General features: G+C 40.1%; 1 protein-coding gene and 2 non-coding genes across 3 annotated transcripts; 2 read left to right on the top strand and 1 right to left on the bottom strand.

Annotated features, from left to right (window-relative positions):
- The first annotated feature begins 2014 nt into the window (after window positions 1–2014).
- trnan-guu (transfer RNA asparagine (anticodon GUU)) lies at window positions 2015–2088 on the top strand. The gene has a single exon. It is a non-coding gene; the product is annotated as a tRNA-Asn (tRNA).
- Window positions 2089–3620: 1532 nt separating this feature from the next.
- On the top strand, window positions 3621–3694 carry trnan-guu (transfer RNA asparagine (anticodon GUU)). The gene has a single exon. It is a non-coding gene; the product is annotated as a tRNA-Asn (tRNA).
- Window positions 3695–5555: 1861 nt separating this feature from the next.
- gba2 (glucosidase, beta (bile acid) 2) lies at window positions 5556–22269 on the bottom strand. The gene is made up of 18 exons (XM_067579201.1): window positions 22087–22269; window positions 21112–21867; window positions 17347–17438; window positions 16617–16732; window positions 15470–15688; window positions 14357–14596; window positions 14054–14156; window positions 13447–13600; window positions 12492–12617; window positions 12114–12298; window positions 11681–11785; window positions 11471–11578; window positions 10999–11150; window positions 10624–10730; window positions 8681–8823; window positions 8242–8357; window positions 7383–7574; window positions 5556–6646 (listed from the first exon to the last, which is right to left on the bottom strand). Exons 2-18 carry the CDS (start codon window positions 21303–21305, stop codon window positions 6392–6394), a joined length of 2607 nt encoding a protein of 868 aa, XP_067435302.1. The 5' UTR covers window positions 21306–21867; window positions 22087–22269; the 3' UTR covers window positions 5556–6391.
- Window positions 22270–22529: the final 260 nt, after the last annotated feature.

Below are 22529 nucleotides of genomic sequence, written 5' to 3'. Positions count from 1 at the left end.
GATAGACCTCTGAGGTCTTTCCAGACAGAAGCAGAGTCATTAGTTGAGAACTGTTGTTGGAGTTTCTCACAGTACAATCTTTAAATGCCTTGCAAAACTTGTATTTCACCTCTTTAAACATATCCCTGTCCCCACTCCTGAACTTTCCAACCTTTGCCATCTGAACCTGTGAACCAGGGTTTGTCATTGTTGTAACTCACCCTGGTGTGTGATGGTATACAGCTGTCCTCACAGATAATGATGTAGGATGTCACACAGATTGACCATAACATGGTAAGAGTGACCAAGTGCAGCACAGGGGCAGCGTGGTAGACACCACTTATAGTAGTGTAACACTGATCCAAAGTCAACTGAACCTGGACAGCTTCTTCTCAGCAGAGGAGGGAGTCCTCTTATAGTGGGAGAACAATCTCAGCTGCTTCTCAGGAGGAGACTCTGAAACATCCCCTTCCCCTGGTCGTGTTGATGCCGCTTGCTCTTCACCCTCTGCCTTTATATACTCTGAAATGAGAGGGGGCAGGAGAGACTCATTACAAATGTGTTATTGGCTTGGCCTATATGACACTCAATGATATAAACATCACAACAATCAAATAGTTAATCACTTAACCAATGTTAATCAAAATGTTGCGTCCAGCATGGATGCCATGAAGTAGGCATTGGTGAAAGGAAATGTGGTGAGGCCTCTTCCTTCAGATAGGTCACATCCTGGTATCTACAATGCATGAAGATCTCTGTAAACCTTGTTTTCAACAAGCTCTTCAGAGCTCTCACCAGGGGCCCGCAGTATCTGGCTTTTCGTCTTATTTCCAGCAGGTGACAGCGCTGAGTGAGGATACAGGGCACAATCACACTGATAGTGACAGTTTTCTTACCCTGTGTTAGGTTGGTAGAATGGATCAAGAGCTTTGATCAGTTCTTCAAGCTGAGCATACTCTCGCAGGGATAAGATAACGCTTCTGTGCCCCTCTGATTCCAACACACTGGATAGCTTTTGCATGTCTACACATGCACAGAAGCCTTCACCTGTTCCAGAATGGAATTCCATTGTGTGGCATTCACTATTGGAATTGTTGCATCACCAAAGCACGCTTCAAAGCAGTCTTTAAATGAGGTGCTACTGGGGAGGAGGTTGGCTGCACGGGATAACTTTGCTAGGGTGCTTGACAGCCCACTGCTGTTTTTCAGACCATCTTTTATGACCAACTGCAGTGAATATGTGAAGCATGGCAGGCTCTGCATCTTAAGTTCTTATCCAAAGTGGCATTGACTGCCTGTCAAAAAAACTAACAAAATCAAAAAAAGTCTTTATCAATTAAAAAGTTGAGTCCTCGTCTCCAACTTCAGATTCCGAATGCAGTCAATGCTTGAGTCTGAATCCAAGTCCGAGTCATCAGTGCTCGAGTCCAAGTCGAGTCACGAGTCCTGAAAGTCAGGACTCGAGTTGGACTTGAGACTGAGTCCTGGACTCAAGTACTACAATACTGGCATGAATTTCATTTCATTTGTCACTGTTAGCTAGCTGGCTAATTTTCAGTCCTTTGGCGAGAGGCTTTGTAACCTATAAAATGATAAAATTCACAGAATGGAGACAATGAGACGCCATAAACACAGCAACAGCAACAAAACAAGAATTCTCAAGACAGAACACAAGATATGCAGGGCAACAGGAAACAGCAAACACTGGGTATTAGTATAATGGTATACAATTTGACAGAACCACAAAAGGACCATTAAGTTGAATCAATACATCTCTATAACAGTTTGAAGAAGATACTCACATTATAACCTTCAAGGTAGGCTTTATTGCAGGGCTGTTATATTTGACTGCATCAAGTATAGTTTTGGTGAACTTAATAAACTGTGTACATATAGAGATCAATGGAAAAAATACACATATATTGTTCTCTCTGCCATACTATATAGCTTTACTCATTAGTTGTGTAAACAGGAAAAAGTAGGTGGGTATAGAGTTCAGATCCAAACCACACCCCCTTTCAAAAGGGGCGTAATAGTCTCTGTGGCGCAATCGGTTAGCGCGTTCGGCTGTTAACCGAAAGGTTGGTGGTTCGAGCCCACCCAGGGACGAAGGTTTTTCAGGGACAAGCTAGAAACTAGAATATGGAAACTATTGAGTCAACTCCCAGCACCTCAGCTCACATAACTAGAGATTATGCCTCTTCAAAAAAACACAAAACAATGTGTACAACAAAATTATACTTCGTTATAACACATTTAGTAATAGTTTAGTTCACATAAATACTAAATTTAGCATTTACCATGATTCAAATTTCTGCGACATTGCCCTTCTTCAGGTAGAGCACTGCAGGTAGGTGGGGATTGCAAATCGAAGCCACACCCCCTCTGTGACAGGACAGAGCAGTCTCTGTGGCGCAATCGGTTAGCGCGTTCGGCTGTTAACCGAAAGGTTGGTGGTTCAAGCCCACCCAGGGACGTAGAGTTTTGACAGTAAATAACCATGTAGTATGATATTAGATGGTAAGGGTAGAGAAATCTGGTGCGACAGTGTGGGGGAATGAATGAGAGCAAAATCATCAGAAGGATAGTTCTTGTATGCAGATTCGTTAGCGCCTTCGTCTGTTAACTGAAAGGTGTTGATGGTTAAAATATTGTTGTATGTCATTACAACTATATGATAGTGTGTTATAATCCAATTATCAATTTTTTGCTTCATCTTCGCTGTGTTGACAGTGGCTACTGTAGTTTGTTTTGACATGGTAACAAAGACTAATTGCAGCGATACTTCTTTAGCTTGTTGTGCTACATATCACAACCTCTGACAAAACGCAGTCTCTGTGGTGCAATCGGCTAGCGTGTTTGGCTGTTAACACAAAAGGTTTGTGTTTCGAGCTCACCCAGGGACTTGGGAACTTGTGTTTACATAACCAGCTAACATCATGTTAAGGTTTAGAGAAAACTGTAGCTATGGTGGAATAAATGAGAGGATAATCATCAGTAGCTGTTGTATGAAAATACATTACTGCATAGACTGTTTACGGAAAGGTTGATGATTATAATGTCATGGCATGTCCTTCCAGGTCATATAGCTTGTTATAATCCATTTATTACTTGTTGACTTCATATTCACTCCATAGACAATGGCTACCATGGATTGTTTAAGAATGGCTACAAGGACTAATCGCATCGATAAGATTGTCACAGTCAGTAGAGAAGTTCATAATATGACAGACACCAATCTGGAACGCGATTCTCTTAACAATGGCATGTCCTTCCAGCTGCGTTATAATCCATTTATTTATTGTTTACTTTATATTCACTCCGTAGACAGTGGCTACCGTGGTTTGTGTAAAAATGACTACAAGGACTAATCGATGAGATGGTCACAGTCAGAAGAGAAGTCCATCGTATGGCAGACGCCAATGGAGAACGCATCTGTTTACGATGCGTTCTTGGCTGGTTGTATAACAAATCAAAACCTCTTGACTTTGTGCTACATTGTAAATTTCTCACAGAACTCTTTTCCTTCAATATACCACCATTGAAATTTCTGCGATATTTCCCTTCTACAAATAAACAGCGATGCAGGTGGGTGGGGATTGCAAATTGAAGCCACGCCCCCTCTGTAACAGGCCGAAGCAGTCTCTGTGGCGCAATCGGTTAGCGCGTTCGGCTGTTAACCGAAAGGTTGGTGGTTCGAGCCCACCCAGGGACGTTCACTTTTCTGCTTAAATAACCAGCTAACACGGTGTTAGGTGGTAAGGGTTAAAGAAGTCTGGTGCCTCAGTGTGGGGGAATGAATGAGAGCAAAATCATCAGAAACGATACTTCTTGTATGCAAAGTTGATGGCTAAAGTATTGTTGTATGTCATTACAACTATATTATAGCGCGTTATAATCCGTTTATCAAGTTTTTTCTTCATCTTCGCTGCGTAGACAATGTCTACCGTAATTTGTTTTTAAAATGGTTACAAAGACTAATCGCAACGATAACAATGTCACTCTCAGGAGAGAAGTTACCTGTATGGAAGACGTGACCTGGGAATACCGATCCATTTACGGTACTTCGTTAGCTTGTTGTGCTGCATATCACAACTTCTGACACAGAGTCTCTGTGGCACAATTGGTTAGCGCGTTCGGCTGTTAACCAAAAGGTTGGTGGTGGGAAAATCATCACTAGCTGCTGTATGAAAATTAATTAGCGCGTTTGAGCCTTTACCGAAAGGCTTACATTTAAAATGTCATGGCATGTTCTTACAGGTATATTATAGTGTGTTATAATCCATTTATTATTTGTTTACTTTATGTAAATGCTAAGTTTAAAGGACAAAGCTGGCGATTTCCTATTTGTCTCGTTCAGTCGCTTTGTTAAGCGTCTCACGGTAAATTAACAACACTGTGAGAAGTAGCTAGAGCAGCCTAGCCTTTTCAAGCTATGCAGTTTTAAAGTAGAGATAAATCATATAAAATCTCATCCGCCCGAATACTCAGCCTCCACTTTATGCCTATATAATACTTCATGAATCGTTTGTCTTTTAATTGCTCGTGTGGTTATTTTTTTATTTATGTAACTGTCATGCATTTCATAGAAACTTTTGTTTAGAGGAAATTTCAGTTTTTCATAAACCCTGGTCTTAATTTTAGGACATATTATGTATATCTTATTGGCAATGACTTTCACCACAGAAATGTTGAGTCACTACTAGCATTTAGTAGCTCCTGTGAACACAAAGCATGTATGCACATACTGTATAAATAAGTTAAACATGCATATGGGTTAGAAACTTAAGGGAAAACCATTGAATATCATTCATTGAAAAGATATTCACTCATTTAATATTCGGTCCAAAATCTCATACTTGAGGTGCTCAATTGGGTTGAGGTCTGGTGACCAAAAAGGCTATAGCACATAATTCACATAATACTGAAACTATTCAGTGAATTTCATATGCCTTGCATATGTTTCTCCATTGATTTTATTCATACAAGTTTTTCTAATCATTTATTCAGTTTTTTTCTTAAATATGCCACCCATATCTTATTGACAACTAGAACCTCAATAATTCTCATGTCCTTGTAGATCACTATATTGGCCCAAATATCAATTTATTTTTCTGGAAATAAAAAAAAGACAAATTTGGGGTTATACTAAATTTAAAGACTTAATTACAGATTCAGCATCACCAGATATTCATTTTGAATGGAGAGAGTAGCGTATCCTAGAAGTGTTATGTAAGCTCATTTTAACCTATGGGAGTTTCTGTTGACCAGTTGAAGGTGTCTCCGTCTTTACTGCAGAAACAGACCAGAGAGTGAATCACTTGTCTAGAAGACAAGAATTATTGGTGTCATTGAACCAGTGACATGATAAGGAGCTCAAAAAGACACAAAAATGATAACTGCCAGAGAAAATTTTCTTACTTTCCACACAGAGCCAAAATGGTGATTAAATTAATTTGAAAGTAAAACTCAAAAGTTTGTTTTTGAATAGGTTTGACATTGATCAGGTCCTGGGTCCTAATTATCTCCATTTCAGAACTACTATACATTTAATTAACAGCATAATGAACAGCCTGTTGTATCTTATTCAGTGATTTATTCAGCATGATTGTCATGAGTATTGGACTTTATAAAACATGATAAATGTTGCCGCTACATAATAGACTGTAGATACAGGTCAACATGCAACAAGGCACCAAACGCTATTTTAAAAAAAAGAAAGAAAAACTATATTTTTTCAGACTTGATTTCCAACACTACTCATCACATTTTACATCACTGAGTACAGCATTCAAATATAAATGAAGGGGGGAGAAGATCTTCTAATTTACTTTAAGTTTAAATATTTCTGGTCTAGTAATGATTTGTAACTGATCTGATATATTAAGAGGCCCTCTGGTGTACTCAACTGTTAAAAGAAAATAATGGTTACATGTGGCAGGTATAATAACAGACAACAGTCCTAAAATATTTAGCATATATACATTATTTTTGACATGATGGTGAACTGTGAAATGTAGTGCTTGCATGTGTGTGTACATGCGTGCAGATAGACAATATGCTTCTCAAACACAGGGTCAATTTTTAATTAGCAATACACGCTGGCTATGATTTTGACATTGCCTGGCTATCACCCTATACTGCACGACTCTTAAAAATCAGCACACTATTTGCAGTCTCTTCTCCTCACCTAACAACAATACAGTGATCTATAGTCGATACTGACTTTTCCAAGCACGAACCATCATAATTCTGACCTCAGGCCTCAAATGACAAAACATCTGAAACTGTAGACCGTTTAATTCAATGTTTGTAACCCATCAAATGGAGCACTGCATGGTGGGAGTGCAGATGAGTGGCGGCTGCAGGAGAGTTTGGAGGTCGTCGATTTCAAGTCTGATGGCTCAGGGTCCTAGCTCTGATTTTCTCTCAAATCCTGTCCCTGCTCCTTGTCCGTGGCTCCAGTTTGAGACGATGTGGTCTGATCCTTGTGTGAAGTGTTCAGGGCCAGCTGCATGGCCCAGACGCTTAGAGGCCTCATGTAGGCCAGAGAGCGATAGATACCCTTCTCACAGTAGGCTTCAGGGGTCTGGAAGGCCATGCCCAACCTCTCCCACACAGTCCGGTAGCAACCCTCTGCTGTGCGCATTCCTTCCTCCCGCATACCCTGAGAAGGAAGACAGCCACAGTAAACACTACCAGTCATACAAACATACACTTGTTATCAGCTATCAAGTTACTTTCAAACGTTTTAAATAGAAACATGGGTGTTAACTTAAAAAGAACGGTAGGAGTAGACATGTTGGGAAATAGACTTATTTGCTTTTTTGAGAGGTAGATAAAAAAGATAAATACTACTTTTGTATCTGTCTGTTAAATATTAATTAAGCTAGAGCTAGAAGATGGTTGACTTAGCTTGGCAATAGACTGGGGAAAAGCTCGCATGGTTTTGTCCAAAAGGTTAAAAAAAAAAAACTCTTAATCATGGAAAAATACAACAAAACTAATCAAGACAGTAGGCTTCAAATCACTTGTGAGTGTTAGGGGTCTTTTACCTCTTAAAAACATAAGTGAGATGAACTCTTTTGAACTCTATGCACTTGTGAGTATTGATCCATGTTTTCATAAAATGAACAGTTCTATTACACATCAAGTTAGTGTCAGGATTCAATATGTTTTGAGTCATTCCTCAGCTACATATGTGACACAAAACAAAAAAAAGTGATTCATACTGTATAAAAAATAACCAGATGTGGTGAGAAAAACAGTAGATGTTACTTCAGTTCAACAGCAACAACACGTGACTATGATACACCTGATCTTTCATCCCTTGAATGTGAAGTAGATACTAACACACACAAACACACACACACACACACACACACACACACACACACACATACCTCATGGATCATAGTGGCTGCCAGTCCATACACCACTCCAATCCAAACCTCATCTGACTGGACGCTGGAGCGATCAGGCACTCCTTCTGGGCGCATACCATTAACTGCACCCATCTGGCCTCCAGCAAAGCTCATTACATTCAAGTCAAAGACTGATTTTAATGCACTGATGATCTTTTCTTTTGGAAAAGCCTAGAGGAGAGAGAGAGGAAGCAATGTTAAGACCACAAAGTTACTCTGAAAACATTGAGAGTTCATACAACTTGCTTCTTGGCATGAGGAAAGGAGCACAAAATAATGTACTGAGTGCAATAATCTGTTAACTAGATTTGAATAAATCACAGCTGACTCTTGGCAGTATTTAAAAAACAATTTTAGTTGCCAACTTTAAATATACTGAAGTTATTAAGTGTGTTTATTATAAGTAGTTGATTATAAAACATTTGTAGTGAACGTTGGAGCATTTCATTCAACATACTAAGCAGCATCGTCCCAGTATCAATTGTTAGTTGCAACCCTACTTGCCTGTAGGGTTGCAACTAACAATTATTTTCATTATCAATCAATCTGCCAATTATTGTTTGGATGAATCATTTTGTCTATAAAATGTCAGACAATAGTGGAAAATGCACATTGTAAATACATCTTTAAATATTGGTTCAAAACCCAAAAATATTCAATTTACAATTAAATAAAATATAGAAAAGCAGCAAATGTTTGTCATTTTAAGTTTATTTATTCTTTAAGCAAAAATGCCAAATTATCTCAATAGTTGCAGACAATTTTTCTGTCGACTGACTTATTGATTTATCAACTAATTTGATTTACAACTACTGTATATACTTGCAGCTATACTTGCCTGGTAGTCTTCGTCTCCCAGCCCAGACGCCCTCAGGAACCAGTGGCCAGCACACTGGTCAGACATGACACTGTTAGACAGATCTCTCCCACTGCTGTCATAGTTGTAGTACTTGCCTAAACAGGATGGAAAAATACAAAAAAAAAAAAAGGAAGGCATTTCAAATCTCAAGGGACTTAAAAATAACTTGGACTGAACTGAAAACAACAGCTGCATGACTACACCACAGCTAGAAGGTAGCTAAGCCCCTAGGTTTTGTTTTTCTTCTATTTTTTTAACTGATTTTTTTTTTAAACTCATGTCTCAAATTGTTTAGCATTTGAAGAGTTTTGAATTAATACAAGATTTGTGTATTTTTAAAACCAGCAGTAAATACAACTGGCTCGATTCGCCCGTACATACAGTATATTGAACAAAATAAATGGATGTTTAAACTTACCGTTCCATAGCAGTTTATCAAAAGCGGCGCTGCCTCTGTCCAGGATGTCTCTGTAATGTTGGTATGTCTCCTCTTTGTCCACCAGTCTGGCCATCTTACACATCACACACAATGACGCCAACCACAACCCACCACAGTACGCACTGTAAAATATAAATACGAGGACAGAAGCAAACAAGATTTACATAAAAACCCGGTGTGCAATTAAGAGTCAAATGTAATCTGTAATGACATAACGCTGAAGTTTGACTTCAAGTACATTTCAACCAATGGGTGGCAGGTTACAGTGTTTCAACACATAAAGAACTGACTTTTAATTTACTTTGTTGGACGGTGTAATAAGATTCATAGCTGCTTTGAATCCACGTTCAATTAAACAACACACAATTTGCACATTAAATAATAATAATAATGATAATAATCATTTAGTTAAAGTAAAGTTGATCCTCCAGCTTTTAAACTTTTTGACTGAGCCCTGCCTCCACTATCTTCAAGTTAAAAAGATTAACAAAAATAAGTTGTAAACAAGAACTGTTAGTTTTGGAAGCAACATGACTTTCATCTGGGTAACAACCTCTGAACCCAAACAAGCTTGCTGGTCACATTTAGAAAAAAACAGAAGCACTGCAGCTTCAGATGAATCAGTTTTTCTTGCTCACCAGTCATGCTTTTTCCATTTTCATTTCCTTCCCTCTCTCCGTTCCTCCCTGACAACCAATTCAAACTTCAACTTGTAAAGCTAATGATGACAAAGCAGTTGTCTTTCTTTGAGGAGTCAATTAATAACAAGGACCTGTTAGGGATTAGATTTAATTTAATCAAAATAAGAGGATAAGTGTGCTTCGAGGCTCCCAATTTCTTAATAGGGTTAGACTATTTTAAAGGGCTTTGCCATTGGCTGTGTGTTCTAACAGTGAGTGGGCCTTATCATTGAGCACTATGCTAAATCATAGTTTTATTTTTTTTTACATCAAATTATAATATTTGAAATGACTGAAGTAACTGGAGTATATAAGATTTTATCTTATATTGGGATAAAAACACTCAAGATAATTTAATCGTGGTGAATTTCCATTATTGGATAATCATGAATATCTCAGCTGTCTAGCTCACTAACGTACAGTCTTATTGATTTCCTGATTTATTTTGAATTGACTTTTGCCACGAGGGGGAACCTGCATCCAGTCATTCGTCACGGCTGAAGGCTGGGAACGCGAATGCTTGGATATCAGGTTGATTCTTTTTATTAATGTTTCTTTTGGCATCATAAGGAGCCAGCTGAGGTGGTTTGGGCACCTGGTTAGGACGCCTCCTGGACGCCTCCCTCTGGAGGAGTTCCAGGCATGTCCGGCCCGGCCGGGGCAGACCCAGAACACGCTGGAGGGATTACATAGCTCTTCTTGCCTGGGAACACCTCAGTATCCCCCAGGAGGAGTTGGAGAGCATTGCTGGGATGTCTGTGTTTCCTTATTCAGTCTGATGCCACCGTGACCCGGTCCCGGATAAGTGGTGGAAATGGGCGGATGGATTTTTTTCTCTCATTGTGATTACCTGCTGTGTGTTGGCGAGAGTCTGAATCTGTCTTTGTTCGTTTTTCACTAATAAGGATGTTCACACAAAAAAAAGTGCCCTATGATGTAATAACAAAATTTGTTTCTTAAAAAAATGTAAGGTAAAGCGATTCTAGTATGTTTTAATGCCATTTTAAGAGTTTTAAGCATATTTTGATGATTATCACGATAATATCGTTAAATTATTTTGGCGAGGATAATGGTGCCATAAAATGTTCATATCGTCCCACGCCTACTGTGTACTGTGATTAGGGGAGATTCTTTTCACTCGTCCACATTTTTATCTAATTTCGTAACAATGCCTATGTAGAAACCTTAATCTCCACTCACATTGTTCATTCTCCGGGCTGCAAATGCTCCTTAAACTCTCACCTTGGTCCAGTCACTGTCCAGCCGTCGTAGGTCTGGTCAGCATATCCGGAGTTCTCTATCAGGCCGTCTCCATCTAGGTCAAACTTTATCTCTGACTCCATCACCGCCTAGCAGACAAACCGGAATAAGACAGCTGAGTGCAAAAAAGTGACCAAATAATCCAATACACTCAAGTTTTGTTTTACTTGTACAAGAGACAAAATACAAATCTACACAGGGAATAATTAAGAGACCACTTATGTCAATTATGTCTGAATTTATCCAACTTTCGTGCATAGGATTGTTAGAGAAGTATTTTAAATCCTGAGTTGTTTACATCCATGTTTAGTCAGAAACTCCACAGTGTACCTTTAAGACTACAGCAGTCAGTTATACCTGGCAGATGGGCCACATGTCCTGCAGATACTGGCTGTCCTGGGTGATATGAAAGTCCCTGTAGACCTGCAGGACAAACTTCAGGTTCAGGTCCTTCCAGTCTGCAGTGTCATGAATGAGGTAGGCATTCACCCTTTGCCATGGCTCGTCATCTAGGAACAGGGTCAACGTTACAGCACTCAGTGACAGTTCATGAGAAGAGATTTTAGTCTAATCAAAACTAAATTAGCTTGTGCTTCTATCTGTATGATGGTAAAATAACTTAAATAAATCTGATCTCTGATGGATTATTGTATATTTTGGGAAATAACAAGCATCCATACAGGTCATAGAAGTGTAAATTATTTGTAAAAATGTGCAGAACCACAGACATCGTCCTTCAATAAAGGCTTTTAGTGTAAAAAAAACATTAAGATATTCTATTTAACTCCCCTCAGAGCTGCTGTAGTTTATGATATTTTCTTTTTCCTACCTGGGTCTCCGATATCGTGAGGCACCACGTTTTTGGCCTTGACGGGAGAACACACCCCACTCATCAGATGGAGTCTCTCTGTTGGGTCCCTCTGAACCACACTGCCAGCTGAGAAGAGATTTAAGCTGTGAAATGCGGGCCTGGTATGGTCTTTAAGAAATACACATCCTCCAATGTGATAAAGCACTAAGATAAAAACATTCCACTCACCGATATCATATTGCACACTCAAGGCAAGTTTGGGCCACAGCATGATAAGTGCAAAAGAAGCATAGAAGTGCACGTCGTATGTGTTGTACATCCTGTACTCCTGACCTGGGAAACAATAGTGTAGTTATGTGCGTCATTATATGCATAAGAGGAGAAAGAATTGTCTCCTAATTTTTGCTTAATAAACCTTTTTTAATCTCTAGAATTGCAAGTTTCTTAATAAATGTAAGGCTCTGGTTGTTTGCATTGTAGCTGAAAGTAGATTTCTGAAGAAAGATTTCTTTTTGAATAGATTTGAATGGGAAAGAAATACATGATGATCACATTATTCTCAGTTCTGACCACATGGATGTTGTGGTTTAGTACAAACTACTAACATATTATGACACAAACTGCTGCGTCTTGCAGACTAACTTGTTTCCTTGGTAGTTACCTTCTAGGTAGGCAAAGCGACCGTACTCCTTGATGACAGCAGGTTGAGCTGGCAGCCCCCCGTTCTCGCTTCGCATGCCGCCACTGACATCAGCATCCTCTGGTAGCTCCGTCCACACCGTCCCTCCATCCGCCACAAAGTACAACTCATTGAACAGGGCTGACTTGTACCAGGAGGGGAGAGAACTGCAAGGCACAGGTGAATGTACAAGCTGAGGTGAACAGCCGTAATAAACTATTATAAACTATAATAAGCATTCAAAGTCTGAAAATTGGATGTCTACTTTTTAAATGGGATAAAAGCAACAACACTGATTAGCATTGAGGTCATCATAAATTAGAATTGTTTTTCATTTAACCTGCAGTTGTGAACTCTTACCTGTCCTGCAGTATGGGTCTTTGCCACTCCTCAATGCTCTTCTCCCACTGTTTGTAGCGTGTTAGAGCGTAGTGACTGAGGGAGGGCGACGCATCCCCGTTGGTTCCATAGTAACGAGTATACCTCCTGGAAACAGAAAAGTCACGGGCTGGATGACGGTGACACAAAAACGCTTTATGTTCATTAACAAAGGCGGGAAGCAGAAAACATTTCTAACAAAGGTTAGCAGTTTTAAAAATGTTGCTTAGTAACTGAACTGGTAATGAACTGCAAGTTTTTCCTCAGTGAGGTCAGAGGTCAGACTTGGGTATGAAACTGGAAAAACTTGCTAAGAGACACTTCTGCAGGACTGACCCTTGTGTTTGCATGTCAATCATATTTAGTCCTTGGGCTGTGAAATAGGACACGGTGGACATTGTCAACTACCTCCCAATAGCCGATCCAGCAGGGCCAGCACGCTCACCAGCCAGAATGCACACTTAGTAGTGGCTTTTCATCACCCACTATGAGGTGATCAACACCCTGCTGTTCTGAGCGATGCAACCGACGCTGGAGAGAATCCTCACATATCAATCATGTTGGATATTTGCAATGTGGTTGCAGATTCTGTTATTGAGGGCGATGACATTTCAGCATTCAGCAGTGAAAACCGCTGTGTGGCCACTACCCGAGTGTTGCTGAGAGTTTTATTTGTATATATTTGTATTCAGTAACCACAATGACATACAGACCATGTAATGTGTTTAGTTTTCTGTTTAGTTTTGCTTTTATGCTCACCACTCTCTCTCTCTGTTGTGCTTTCTTTTCCTCTCCCTCACTCTTTTCTCACTTACTTCCTAAAGAGGCAGTGAGGCTTTTAGATGTATAAAATAAAACCTTTGTCTCGGCACGTTTCAGTGAAATGAATATATGACAATCATCTCCAGCTTGTTTACCTTTCAGCAACGCAACATACCTGATATGCTCCCTCTCCCTAGACCCGAAGGTGATTTTGGGCATGTCCCATGCCAGGCAGAACTCCAGTGTATTGTGGCTCTGAGCCGGCACGGAGCAGCTCACAGCCAGCGCTGCTGCGACCTTCTCTCCCTTGGGTGTCGGGGGGCTGGAGCCTGTAGAAGTAAGACAAAGAGGGAGCAGAAGATACTGAGGAAGGTTAGTGTACGTCTTATGGCATCTCTATCAAACTCAAAAAGTTAGTAGTTTATTATATGTGACTGCGGCTTTTAAGGCTGGAACATGATCTACACTCCAAAATGTGTTTGACTCTGCAAGTATGTCTTTTTCTTAATGATTAACTTTAAAAAGTTCCATTTTTGTCAGCATTTCTAAGTTATATTTCTCTATATCTTATGCTTGTGAAGCACTTTGTAACCCATGTGTTGAAAAGTGTAACATAAAAATTGTTTATAATGTACATCTCTTGATAAATGCTTATTATCCTGCTCAAGCTTGTTTTTCTGGGTGTTTTATTGCGTTTTTTCCTCTTCTTCAACTTTTAGTTCGATTTCTGTTTGAGTATGAATCTGTCTCATCCTCCCACTAACAGTGTTTTAATTGCTGACCTGTCGGAGAGTCCAGCCGTCCATCATTGATGAGGTCACTCCACAAACCGCTGCAGGTTCCCTTTGGACTGAACGCTGTCTGATGACTGATTTCCCTGTCAGGCTGTTAAGACGTGCACAAAATCAAAAACCTCTCTTGTTAAATCTAAAACCTAATGCTCATTAAGACTGATTTCACAAAGAAAAAACTTGATTATTATAAATCCGCTTATAAATAACACAGACTATTGTTACAAATCTTAAGAATTGCTTGTGCAATGAACAAGCTACTACAGCTGCTAAAATCATAACCTCAAATCAAACCTGCTCTCGGGCCGCGATGCACAGAGTATAAGGGTTCACTGTAGTGCAGTGATGTAGCAAGACCCCAGACACTGCCTCCCCCTCCTTCTCCAGGTGGAATGGTTCGTTCCAGTGTCCCCCGCTCTTGTCATCCTTGTGTCCCGACCCGTTGACCATGGTGAACATGATGGAGACATCTAGAGCGTAGTCGTTCTTGTTCTCTATGTCCCACACAAATACTGCCACTGGCAGACTGGAGTCCTGAGAGAAGGGACAGGTACACAGAAATTAGGGGTGGAGCTGAATCCGAATACAGTATCCGAATAAGCACAAATAGTGGATTTTTATGAATATTTATTTTGTACATATATTTGAAAATTATTTGTTTTTGGGAAGAAAAAAATGGCAATTAAGTTTTATGATTTCTTACTTACTTTAACACCCTAAAATTAGAAGTGTAGTAAAGTAGTAGTAGTTTTTTCTTTTATTCAAATACAACTACAAATACAAATAATTGTGCTGCCTTAACGAATACAGATGTAAACACAAATACTGGCCTCTCTGCACATCCCTAGTAAAAATAACTTTTTATAGAGCCTCATGACAATGTAGACTATGTAAAACATTCCTTGTTGCAGCTCTCAGGCTCTTTGATGCAATGCCCAACAATAGCACATGCACAGAAAGGTTTTGGGATGTTTTGGGATCCAAAAAGCTAAATAACTAATTTAGATTATATTTGCAACTTAAAAAAAACAACTTAAAACAAGAGAGGTATTCAAGTTATTGTCAAACTGTCAGTATGAACAAGTATCAATAATGATACTCAGAGGTAATCAATAAAAACTGGACACTAATTCTTATATCTGGACACTCTGTAACCTCCGTAATATTTTGATAAGTTTGTGGGTATTCCTTCTAGTTACTGTTTGGTCAAATTGGCTCAATATGGGGTAAGACATGATGCAACATGATTAAACGTCTTAATGACCGAGAAGTCATGGTTGAATCTGCAATCGATTCATTTTAAAAAACACATTAAATTTTCTAGAATATTTAAAGCCAGTTGCGAACGCCAGACAAAGGTATCATAAGCCTGTTGTGCCGTGTGAAATCCAGGGACGCCTCAGTTACCTGGTAGTCGTGCGGGATGACCGGGGAAACCTGTCGGCAGGTGAGGGTGACATTCTGTCCTGGAAGATGGTAGACGGTCCAGGCACGGGGGTACAAGGCGTGGTAGAAGGCGTACTCTCCGCAGTAGCCCCAGTTCCAGCCTTGTAACGTGGGCGGACGCTCTACAGATAGCACCTGTTGGTAGACTGTTTGTCCTCCACGACGCAAACACACTGTGAACTGAGATGAAGGAAAACATGTCAACATATAGTGATTTTTTTTCATCTTTGTTTATGAGTATGTTAAAAGGCAGATATGACATTAGACATCAGTCATTAGAAAGAGGGTTTTTGTTTTCCGTATAGTGCATTGACCCCTTTTAAACCTCCTCATCTTTCTACAATTCCCAGAATGAGGAAATGTCTACACTTGAGTGTGCATCCAGCTGTTTGTTCTACAAGTCTCTTAAGCAGAGAGCATAACAGTGATAATGACAGTGGGGGACAGTTTTTACAGGGCCAAACAGAGTCACGCCCTTTTTTTCCAAACATACCATATCTTTGGGATGCATCGCATGCTTGTTTACTGGGGCTGCTGCCAATAGATTTGACCCTGTGCATCTATTGAGTGCTGCTGTAAATCACAGCTTTTTTTAAGGGATAGACAACAAAATCTGTTACAGTAAATGTTTGAAGTGGTTTAAAATTGTTCTGGTAATTAACTCTGATGTGGCTGCATTGATGGTGTGATGTTTTGTTTCTTCTAGCCCAGATAAAAAGTAAAATCACACTGCCAAACAGCAAAATGGATCAATTAATGTAGACTTCGACTGTTTGTAAATGCTATAAAGGTTTATCTTCTCTTCAACATTTGACTGGTGCTTGACAGAAACGGTTCATTCATTAAATGAATGACAAACATGAAAAAACGTCCTTTCTGCTAACACTTTTATGACATCTACACCAACCGACATCTAGAGATAAGTGACTACTTATCTACAATGCATACCTTGACTAACCGGCTGCTGGACTTTGTTTGCCGATATTCAAATAACTCAAGAGAACCATTCTGCTAAGACTTTTTAAAAGAACCAACATATATAAAGCCAGTTAAATTTCCATTGATAAACTAATTCTGCATGACTTAGTCTTCTCAGGACTGTATATACCTGATTGGCTGTGACAGTTTTGTAGTGGTACATCCCAGGGTTCAGTTGCCATCTACAGAACTCGCCCCTCCAACCTCTTGTGATGGTACCTCCTCCGATACCGCCGAGTGGAGCACCTACAAATGAGGAGTACAGTGTCAACTAAGACCGGGCGATACAGCAAATTATTTAGGATTTGTATGTTTTGCACAATGTAAAAAATGTCTACATGTTGAAAACCGGGTTACAGCCAGACGCTAATGATGGCTTGATGGATAAATTTGGGCTTTTGTGACTCCAGGTGTCTTACTGACTGACTGACTAACTATCAAAAGGTCACAGCTACAACAGGAATAGACTCCACACACTAATCTGTGCTCAGAGTTTGTGTTTGTTGAGGCCATCATCATGTGTTCATGAGAGGTGAAGCCGTGGGAGTCGACCCAACGGTGTGCAGATTTCTACTGTAGTCAGTGTCAAAGTAGATATCAGACTGATGTCTTATCAAGAAACACAAACAGCAGGAGCAGACGGATTAGTGTGCAGACTTTTCTGACTGAATTGGTGAAATTCAAGGAGTCAGATTAGACAGAATCATTAATCAGAATTACACTAGATTGATAGTCACGAGTCCACAGAAACAAATCCATGTTCCACCACATGTTTTTCCAAATCCAGCCATAAACTTTCATGTAATTCATTTACATAGACATGTTAAACACATTTTATAGCAGCACAGACTTTGACTCACCATATATTTGTCGTAGGGGTTGGGCACGAAACATATCAATGAATGGAGCCTTTTTTTCCACCTGAGTCTTCTTGTACCACCATTTGAGATACCTGAACAAACACAGATGTACACCGATCACCTCATGAATCACAAACGGAAGGATACAAATGCGACAGTTAACAAAAAGATGGCTAAAAACAAGCGAGGAAAACAGACATTTAGATACAGAGTCAGCCAATTAAACATGACCTGTGGGGGAAACATGTGCTACAACTACAGTCATGTGTTAAAAGGTTATGATTAGGGATGCTTTTTCATTTTCAAAGGACATTCCAAGTTACCATCACAAGCACATGTGCAATTAGTAAACATGCCTTTTCTCATCGCTTGTTTATTTTTCTCTATTCATAGTCTGTTAAATGCGGCTACAGCAGTTTCCATGCCTTTAGTCCTCTGGGCCAAAGCTGGAACCAACAGTCGACAATTTACACACACACACACACACACACACACACACACACACACACAGCGGCAGAGAGCAAAGAGGGAATTGTGCAACTGCACAAGGGAAGCACTTGTAAAACAAGGGGAATGAAGTGACAGTGGTAACTGTATTTTGATATTAACAGAGCGAGTTTGTGTGTTTATGCACGTGTGTCTAGTTGCAGCACATGACACCAGGTTTGTCGTGTAAAATATTCATTAGGTTAGATTTCAAAAAGCTCCTAAAGCCTCAGGCCAGAGGCTCAGAAGTTCACAGTGAACGTCAGAGTCATTAATCTCTTAATGCTCTGAAATCTGATCTAACACACGGTAGATTTTCTGTCAATATGCAGAGTAAAGTTGCTGTTTTTGGTTGAGCAGTTGTATTTTATTCATTAGTTCAGCACAGAACTGGCTGCAATGCTGATAATGCCCCTCGTTACATATATCCTAGAATGAGAAAGAGAGCAAATATGCACATAAGTGAGACACTCACTGTCCCACTGCACAGAATGACCATAATATATCTGCAGCAAGCTGACAGGTTGATTAACTGAGCAATTATGCTGCAGAAGCCGCAATTTCTGACTTTCTTCCTGTTTGGACAAGTGAGCAACTGACATCCTCACGGAAATGTCTTTCTCTGGCCAATACCAAGGCTAAATTATTACCACCACTGATGATTGTGGGTGCCCTAGTCCATCTGTTTGTCCGTAAAACATTTTAGGAGGACACTGTAAGGAGGAGGAGGAGGAAACAAGAAGTGCAAGCACCATGACACCCAAATAAATGCTTCAACAGTATTTATATGTTTCTTGTATAGCAGGGTTTACACCAGAAGATAATAGCTCATTAACTATCTACATCATTAAAGATTTACACAACAGAATAATCAATAACATTTCAGCCACAAAGCACTTTCAACTTGTGATGAAAATCCTGTGCAGCTGCTGTGTCTGACTGTAATTATAAAGAATAACTTGACAGGAAGGATCGGTCCAGACAAACAACAAAGGCCCGTCGATACAGCTCCGGTCAAGAGGAGCTGAATGGGATCCGTTAAAGCGTGCTATTTGAGGCCACGGCAGGTTACGCCATTGTCAGGATCTTGTTGTTCTGCAGCTCAGCTGGAATGCAAACAATAGTGCTCACCCTGATCAGGATCTGTGAACACAGGCCAAGTGCGCTAACCTGGATCTAACTTGCGTATGCTCAAGCTGCCATTTTGTTCAATACATCACAAGTGCATAAAAGTAGAGGATAAAGTTTCAAGCCCCACTGATTAATCGATTGATATATCATCAATTGAATAGGACTTTGGTGCTCTGAATGGCAGTGGAGTAGCATAAAGATTGTAGTCTTCATTTTTTTCTTCCATTTCCCTTAAAAGCTTTCAATAAGACATAGTGCATGAGCTCATTGTGTCACAGTTACCTGCTTAGTTTTAGGTAAAACTGTATAAAAACAGCAGATAATTTACAGTATTTCTGTTTTTCTAGCAATGTGGGTGCTTTTCTTGCAAAGGGAAGCTACTGACATGAAGGGAACTGTGGTTACCTGTACAGGCAAGCCTTTCACCTGTGGTGACTAAATATTTGTATTATTCAAGTGATCTCACATTGCTGCACCTCATAATCAGATGATGGACAGCTGAGGGCTTGACAATACCTGTCTTTAACAGCGATCTAATTTTTAACCGTCTCTCTCTGATGCATAACGACCATCACTTTCATCGGAGCGATAATTAACAAATCTTGCCATGGCGACAAAGCTTCCTGAAACACACCTTGGATGAGAAATGGGAAAGAGATTTGTTTTTGTATCAGCCTAAACTGAAAGAGCAGTTTGTTTGCTTTGCAGAAACATTGCAACAAGTTTCTGAACAGTGATGCAAGTTTGTGGTTTATTGTAGCTTTTCTAACAGCTCTTTCTGGGTTTATTGAGTTGGGTTGAGTATTGACAGATTGACAGATAACAGGCCCAGCTGACAGCCTGTTAATCACATGCTGTCATTTACGCTGTGCTGTAAGGGGTCACTTTCGGAGTCAATATAAAAAAAAAAAGTAGAAGCAATAATTGTGGTGATTTGGATGGAGATTAGAAGGTGTATAAAAGCTTGGGCTATTAAGTTTAAATACCCAAAGGAGCCACAGCAATAACGAGGAATACACTGAGCCTAGGAGGCCTCAATCAAGCCACGCTCTCTCGATTTAAATGATAACTGCCCAACAAACAATCCACTAAAGCTGCAGAATGTACAACTTCATATCTGTCAAAGAAGTACAATCAGTCAGCAGCTTGTTGGGAAAACAAACACAACTGATGTTAAGATCTCTGCTTAATTTTTAATCCTGCAGCTGCAGACAGACTATACTACCGCAGAGATTCAGGCAAAGTTGTATATCGCTGGAAACTGTACAAGTGCACAGTGTGTTTCCTGCCGATTTGGTGAGACTGTGAATAAAAGACCACCACACCCATTGTGGAGCAATTACTTTCAACTTACTGACAATAAACTACCCTTGAATCTTGAGCCAGAGCTCATAGACCACTGTAAAGAGGGGTCAACGACATGTTTATTCCCTCAGGAAACCTCAACTTTTTATGTTCACAACACAGTCAGTTAATAAAACATTTACGGAGAGCACCCTGTGTTACTGTCCACTTTGCTGATGTGAGAATACCAAGCTTGAATAAAGAATATAAGACACACAAACCCCACTGCACTGAAGAACAAACTGGTTTAATACAGTTGAAATGCATCTTTTAAGCAGCATAACTAACTGCCTCAATGTGAGCAATGACCTGATTTTCTTCTACTATCCTTGGACTGCAGGAATATTTAAGATTGTTTGGGTCTATGGGAACCACATCTAGGCAGGATTGCATTTCACACCTGCTCTCAGGTGTGGCCTTAGAAACATGACACTGTGGGCTAATGGCTCCCCCAGTACGACACCATAGAAACATGCACAGGGGTTCAGTGGTATAAACTACAGGTTGCTATCACTTATGGAGGCGTAAACTGAAAGAGCCACTCAAAAAGAAATCCTGAGCTCCTATAAAGACGACGGTTTGTGTAGCTTTTTACTCTCTCATCAGTGTCTCAACTGTTAGAAAATTTATTGCTTCAATATCTCTTTTATCTGCATCTCCCCATAATGTAATGAAAATGACTTTGTAGGTGAAATATAAAAGGATTCACACAGTGTTACACCTCTCGTCAGTCTACTGCATGCAAAGAGAACACATTTGTAGTGTTTTTACACAAAGTAGAAGGTCTAAGAGTGAATGTCTCACCTGATTCCAAGGCCGACGTGCTCAAAGACGTTGGACAGCGATACATCTTTTGCTTGAAAGGGTTTTCTCTTCTCCTTGAACTCGTGTGCCAGACAGATGCGCCAACCTTCCTTAGGTACTCCATATCCCATTTCCTTGGACACATACCTACTCATGAGGTCCGCTGTGGATTTCTCACCCCACTCTGTAGTCATTTTTGCAGAATACCCAGGAACGGGAGGGGGGGGGAGTTATTACAAATAGTGAATAAGAGCAGGAAGAACACTAATACCAGGGAGCTGTCAGCACCTTTTGTCAACAGAGTCAGTTTGTCATGCCTTTGCCATGGACCAAAAACACTGAGGAGGAAGCTACAGGTGGCCTAGAAATCTTTAAATGGATCAGTAAACTGTCATTGTCATTCCTGTGAGAGAAACCGGTTCTCAGCTGACAAGCTTTGAATACCTGCAGGACATGGACTAACAGGAAAATAAATAATCACCCCTTCAGGTAGGAGGTCCCAATGCCATTATACAGTTATTCCTGTCCACATGAGCATTCAGCCTCTACAGCTCAATATATGTTCATATCTTGTTGGAAAAATTTGCCACCATCACCCTCAGGATTTGGTTTTTGTCAGAGGAAGCAGATGCCTTCTGCCCTCTTTTGCATGCAGGGATGTGGCTGTTATCTGCAGCTGGATGGATGGATGGATGACAGCAAACCACCAGCAGGAAATGATGAGGATGCAGACCCCAGTCATTTAGCTGGGTCCACCTACAATGGGATCAAACAAGAGGGAAAAAAATCAAAGAGTATTGATCACATTAACCTACATTCAGCAGCAAAGGAAGCATCTCTGTAACCGGCGGTTAGCTTGCAAAGTCGCCAACTGATATATCGCCTTAATCATCAATCATGTGACGTTAGCGGAAGCCATCAGTTAGCTCTAACCTCGGGGAAACAGTAATTAGGTAACATAAGTAGCTAACTCACCTGCCGATGAGAGATGATTATATCTTTATTACCGGGAGCAACAGCATCATCTCACTACTGCTGCAAACCGATTCTGCCTGTAGTTACAGCCAGCGTCACCTATATATAGAGGTCTAATTTTACTCAGTATTTAGTCTCTCAGGCACAAATTTCCATCTAGCTGCACACGGATATCGCTTCTTTATGTCATATTAGTAGACCAAAACGTCAGCCATGATGTTATAACTATCTTAATTGACAAAGCAAAGCGTGTAATTTCTTGGCGGGGCTTGATTGAGTTGAAATCAGTAGTAGCCTGGAAGTAAATGATGCCTGACAGACTAGACGCAGGGATAAAAAGTATAGAGGCTGAACCATTTGCAGACAGAAAGGGGAGGGGTGTGTGTTCATACATACGTATTCTGTTTCCCTCTACTTGAGTGACATTGGTACATTTTGATCAA

This window comes from Thunnus thynnus, chromosome 22 (genome assembly GCF_963924715.1).
Source record: "Thunnus thynnus chromosome 22, fThuThy2.1, whole genome shotgun sequence".
Lineage (NCBI taxonomy): Eukaryota > Metazoa > Chordata > Actinopteri > Scombriformes > Scombridae > Thunnus > Thunnus thynnus.
Note: the sequence above shows the minus strand (reverse complement) of the source record. Positions and strands in the feature narration are given on the sequence as shown.

What these genes read in the sequence shown, in the direction of transcription:
- gba2 (XM_067579201.1), bottom strand. Translation starts at nt 21,305, where the DNA reads ATGACTACAGAGTGGGGTGAGAAATCCACAGCGGACCTCATGAGTAGG. An exon ending in AAACTGTCACAGCCAATCAG is followed by an intron (nt 15,689 to 16,616) that starts GTATATACAGTC and finishes CCTTCATCTCAG; the next exon opens with TTCACAGTGTGTTTGCGTCG. An exon ending in TCGCTTTGCCTACCTAGAAG is followed by an intron (nt 11,786 to 12,113) that starts GTAACTACCAAG and finishes ATTGTTTCCCAG; the next exon opens with GTCAGGAGTACAGGATGTAC.